This window comes from Fonticula alba (assembly GCF_000388065.1).
Source record: "Fonticula alba strain ATCC 38817 unplaced genomic scaffold supercont2.2, whole genome shotgun sequence".
In the NCBI taxonomy this organism is placed as follows: Eukaryota; order Rotosphaerida; family Fonticulaceae; genus Fonticula; species Fonticula alba.
In genome coordinates, this window is record NW_009242972.1 from 2313905 (window position 1) to 2318584 (window position 4680).

General features: G+C 65.7%; 1 protein-coding gene across 2 annotated transcripts; it reads right to left on the minus strand.

The window, feature by feature from the left end:
• Nucleotides 1–78: 78 nt before the first annotated feature.
• On the minus strand, nucleotides 79–4268 carry H696_01496. 2 transcript variants are annotated; one of them, XM_009495392.1, is made up of 12 exons: nucleotides 4052–4268; nucleotides 3887–3935; nucleotides 3357–3756; nucleotides 2869–3203; nucleotides 2648–2694; nucleotides 2505–2553; nucleotides 1978–2368; nucleotides 1434–1859; nucleotides 933–1214; nucleotides 673–779; nucleotides 325–497; nucleotides 79–236 (listed from the first exon to the last, which is right to left on the minus strand). In XM_009495392.1, the coding sequence occupies exons 1-12, from the start codon at nucleotides 4102–4104 to the stop codon at nucleotides 167–169; spliced, it is 2382 nt and encodes a 793-aa protein (XP_009493667.1). In that variant the 5' UTR covers nucleotides 4105–4268; the 3' UTR covers nucleotides 79–166. The 2 variants fall into 2 exon arrangements, with proteins under 2 accessions (XP_009493667.1, XP_009493666.1); XM_009495391.1 differs by lacking the exons at nucleotides 3357–3756; nucleotides 3887–3935; nucleotides 4052–4268 and having other exon boundaries at nucleotides 2869–3296.
• Nucleotides 4269–4680: the final 412 nt, after the last annotated feature.

Below are 4680 nucleotides of genomic sequence, written 5' to 3' on the forward strand. Positions count from 1 at the left end.
GAAGGCGGGGGAAGGTGCGGAGGCCGCAGGAGCAGTGCCAGCCGGCCATGCACACATACACACACAAGAGAGAGAGAGAGAGAGAGAGAGAGAGAGACAGACAGACAGACAAAGCGATAGAGAGAAAGAGCCCAAGGCCGTACACGAGGGGCAGACAGGGAAGCCTCTACAGCAGGTGGCTGAGGCGAGTCTCCGCTGACGAAAGGCTGCTCTTGAGGGACATGATGGAGGTACGTCTGCATGAAGCAAGGCAAGACGGGTCAGGGAAGGGGGAGGGGAAGAAAAACACACCCACAAGGTAGGAGTACACGGGGATAAACGCACAGGCTCAGGAGCTCCTCCGAGATGAGGAGCCCCTCGCGAGGGGGGAACAGAAGGGCCACCGCCCGCTCCGGGTCCGCGGCCAGGAGTTCCGCGGGAACTGAGCTGCCTGCTCCCTCTTGGGCGGCGGTCGCCGCCATGGCCGCGCCCTTCAGAGAGCCGATGCGCTCCTCCAGCTGGGCCGGGATGCGTGAAAGGGTCAGGGGGCAAGGCGGGGATTGACGGGAGGCGAAGATCATTCAAGGGGCGCCACGGCATGGGATGGATGTCCAGATGCAGGAAGGCCCATGAGGGGAGACAGAGAGAGAGAGGGGGGGGGGGAGGCGGGGGGCAGGGGCCATGTCAACGCACCCGCTCAAGACCAAGCTGGAGCTGCTCCACATGGCGCGACTGGTCCTCCAGTCGATTGAAATGCTCCTGCTCGGCTGTCGAGATGGTGGCGGATTTCGACTTGAGGTCTGAGGTGGCGAGGTTGTTGCCAGCGATTGTCATTCGTTCGGCGCCAAAGGGGCAAAAGGGGGGGGGGGGGGAGGACACGAGCGGGTCGGTTAGATCCTCGGCGCATGCCACATATCTCGAGGGCGCCATCGCCCGGCCGGAGAGGGACGTACGCAGAATAAGCAGCGCCGACAGCTTGGACTTCAGGGCCTCGGCACGAGCGGTGTTCTGGCGAATGCGCTCCTGCAGCTGGGTGTTCTGCCCCGACAGCTTTTGCCACGCTTGGTCGAGGAGCTCCGCCTCCTCGGTCTGGCCGGCCTTCGCCTGGTCGATGCGGTTGAAGATCATCATGAACATGCTTGACACGTAGGACAGGATGGGCAATGACCGGGCCCGAGCAGCCTCAGCGAAGGTCTCGGCCAGCATCTGCATCTTTTGCTCGTCTGCATGGTCATCTGGGTGTGCGAGCGGAAGGGGAGAAGCCAGAACAGAACCATCCGGGGGGGGGGGGGGGGGAGTGAGAGGAGAGGGGAGGGGAGAGGGCGGGAGAGAGGAGGGAAGACCGGGACCAGCCAGGTGAGAGATGAAGCATATGGTGGAGCACAAAAAGGAGCAGCGAAAAAGCGAGAGAAAAGGAGGGAGCGAGAGAGAGAGAGAACAAGCAGGGAACATACCGACAATCATCCGGGTACTGATGGGGATCTCATCCAGTAGGGAGCGCACATACGCCACATGATCGGAAACCGATGCCTCATTCCCGGGTACCAAGACGGGGACCCGGCCGGGCGGGGCCGCGGTCCCCGAGGCCGCATGCTTGGCCAGGTCAAAGGGCAGGCAGGCGGTGGTGAAGGTGCCGCTGCTCTGGTGCAGCGACACCACCAGCAGGGCGGGGCAGTCGCCGGAGTCGGTGCCCGGCCGGAGGGCCAGCGGCCCGAGGTCCGGTCGGACCAGCAGACAGTCGCTGATCGCCTGCCGGGTGGAGAAGACGCGCAGCAGGCAGGACACCCGGCACAGGAGGTTCTCCGGGGCCAGGAGTGCCTGCGGCAGGGTCGCGTGGACACCCACCGGGCCGGCCAGGCTACTGAAGAAGCGTCGAAGTCCTGAGGCCGGGGGGGGGGGAAGAAGGAGGGGGGTGAGCCATTCCGGCCTCGGGCAAGGGCAGAGCCAGGGCGGCCGGCGGCGGGAGGCGCAGAAGGGACAGGCAGAGGAGGCACGAACCGAGGCAGAGGGGAGAAAAGTCCAGCAGGTAAACCGAGCTCGGGGAGAAGATCAGGCACGCCTCGGCCCCGGCCAGGGGAGTTGCCATGAACTGGTGGTCCTGCCCGGTGGCGGGGGCGCCCTGGCCAAAGTTAAAGGCCCGCATGGGGTAGAGCTTGGCGTAGTCGGCCCTCGAGCCGGCCAGCAGCGGGTGCGCGGACACCTCACCGGCGCCGGTCTGCCACTGGGGAAGAATGCCATGCAGGTGCAGAGCGCTGTGCAGGGCGCCGCACCCATAGAAAAGGGTCAGCAGCGCATGGTCACCCGTGACCGGCGTCGCCAGAACCGCGTCGACGGTGCTCGTCGCCGAGGGGGTTGGCAGGGTGGGCTGGAAGTTTGTCGACTCAGGAGACTGTGCCACGCAGGAGGGGGAGGGCCGATCAATAAGTGCGAAGAGGCGGCGGAGGGGGGGGGGGGAGGTGCGAGAGGGAGGCCGGCTTGCAAAGACCGCACTCAAGTTCGGCCGGCAAGCAGGGAGTGACACGCACCGAGAGCAGGAAGGGGCCCTGCACCGAAGGCAGACGCTCGGACCGAAGGCTGGGCATGGATGAGTGTGTCAGAAAGGGCCAAGAAGTACGGCAGACATGCAGGCCCCGAAGGGCGGCAGGCAAGTGAGCCACCAAGAGGATACCTGAACTTGTTGAACTCCACCAGGTACAGCGAGTCCACCCAGGCGGCCTGGGGCGGTGTGCACGGCGCGCGCGCGCACACACACACACACACACACACACACACACACACACACACACATGAGCCAATCGACGACGGAGGCGCCCAACACAGGGGCCGGGAGTTTCGGTCAGGTCGGCGGGAAGGCAACCGAGAGGGCGCATGGAATGCGGGGGAGCGCACCTGCTCGGCCGAGGCGTGCGACACCCGGCAACTGGCTCGCAGAGCGCGCAGAAGCTCCAGGGACATGTGGCACGAGCGCGGCACAAAGGGCGACACGGCATACACCATGCCCGCGGGCGTGGCCAGGAAGACACTCAGTGGCAGCCACCCCTGGCCGGGAGCAGTGGCGGCGGTCTCCGACGACATGGGGGCAGAAGCGCATGCAGCACTCTCGGCGGTGGCGGCCGCAGAGGAGCCCACAGTGGCGGGGCCGGCGCCAAACGCGAAGCAGGACACCGGTAGGTAGGTGTGCTGCATGTGGTCCTGTCGGAGGGCCACCACCGGGTCGCTGAAGCCTGTGTGCAGTGGCCCACCATGGGCGAAGAGCGGCGAGGGAAGGCGAGGGAGAGATGCTCAGCATGACATGGAAAGGGGGAAGGTGCGCCAAGGAGGGCCGGAGGGGGGGGGGGGGGCAAGCAGGGCAGGGCAAGAAGGAGGTGGGCGCGCACCGCGGCGCGACGAGGCCCTGTTCGGGGCCTTGGCCTCCGTGCTCAGGACCAGCGGCAGGAGAAGCTCGCACTCCCGACCGAGGAGACTGTACAGGGACAGGTAGCGACCGCCGTCAGCCTCCAGCAGGATGGCCACGTGCTGGCCATGCGCCGAGAGCGGGTGCCACTCCAGCTGCAGGATGGACACCGCCTTGGCGGCCAGGTGCAGATGGGACCCGGCCAGCTTGGAAGCCGGCAGGTGGAAGGCCGGCAGGGGGCGGTCCGCCGCCCGGGTGCGCAGGAATCCCGCCACATTGACGACCAGCAAATGCCCAGGCCCCTGGAGCAGGAGGAGGGCGCAAGAGGGATTGAGCGAAAGCCGGCTCACCGGGAAGGAGATGGGCTCTGACAGGTGGATGGTCTGGGGTACTTGTCAGGTCCTGACCGTGCAGGCGCTCGTGTGCGCAGTCGTGTGTGTGTGTGTGTGTGTGTGTGTGTGTATGTGTGTGTGTGTGTGTGTGCGTGTAGAAGTGCACGTGAACAGCACGGACCTGGCCAGTTTGAGGGGCAGCAATTTGATCTTTTGTGCAGAACTTGAGGCTAGAGGGACAAACGAGGGGGAGAGAGAGAGAGAGAGAGACGGGGAGTGAGCTCATGTGCGAGGGAGCATGGGGCTCAGGAGGCGCAGGAGGGGGTGGGGAACAACGGCGGCGCACGTTCGGCAGGACGACAGATAGAACGCCCCGCCAAGCGGGCACGGGGCAAACATAATTGCAGTCCAAGGGGACGGGGGAGAGCGCGCGGGGACGGTGGCGTTCTTCGGCGCAAGCAAGCCTGCTCCCTCCACGGGAGAGATAAGGGGGGCGAGGAGGAGAAAGGGCGTCCGTGGGCCGGTGGGCGGAAAGGAGGGGCCCAGAGAGAGAGAGAGAGAGAGAGAGAGAGAGAGAGGGGGGGGGGAGCAAGGGGGCGGAGGGAGGAGGAGGGCAGAGGAGGCAGGAGCGCGGCAAGGAGCAGGATGCACGCCCCGCTGCCGCGCCCACGGAGCCGCCAGACACCGAGAAAAAAGGCCCGCCTGCGCGAGGTAGACACACGAAGGTGCGCGCGCGCGCGTTCAACACAAGGGTGTCCAGCCATCCGTGGGCATGTGCCTCGAGCCGGGCGGCCCCAATTAACTGGGTATAACTCACATCCCCGGTCTGCCGTTCTCGCCTATGATTGTGGTCTATCCTCGTGAGGCTGTGATTGTGGCCATAGTGTGTGGCAAGTGCACGTGTGCACCACCGCGCGCGCGCGTGTGTGTGTGTGTGTGTGTGTGTGTGTGTGTGTGTGTGTGTGTGTGTGTGTG

Coding starts and splice junctions, on each gene's coding strand:
- H696_01496 (XM_009495392.1), bottom strand. CDS start 4,104: ATGTTTGCCCCGTGCCCGCTTGGCGGGGCGTTCTATCTGTCGTCCTGC. Junction 1,215..1,433: donor CAGTACCCGGATGATTGTCG/GTATGTTCCCTG, acceptor TCGCACACCCAG/ATGACCATGCAGACGAGCAA. Junction 237..324: donor TCGGAGGAGCTCCTGAGCCT/GTGCGTTTATCC, acceptor TGCTTCATGCAG/ACGTACCTCCATCATGTCCC.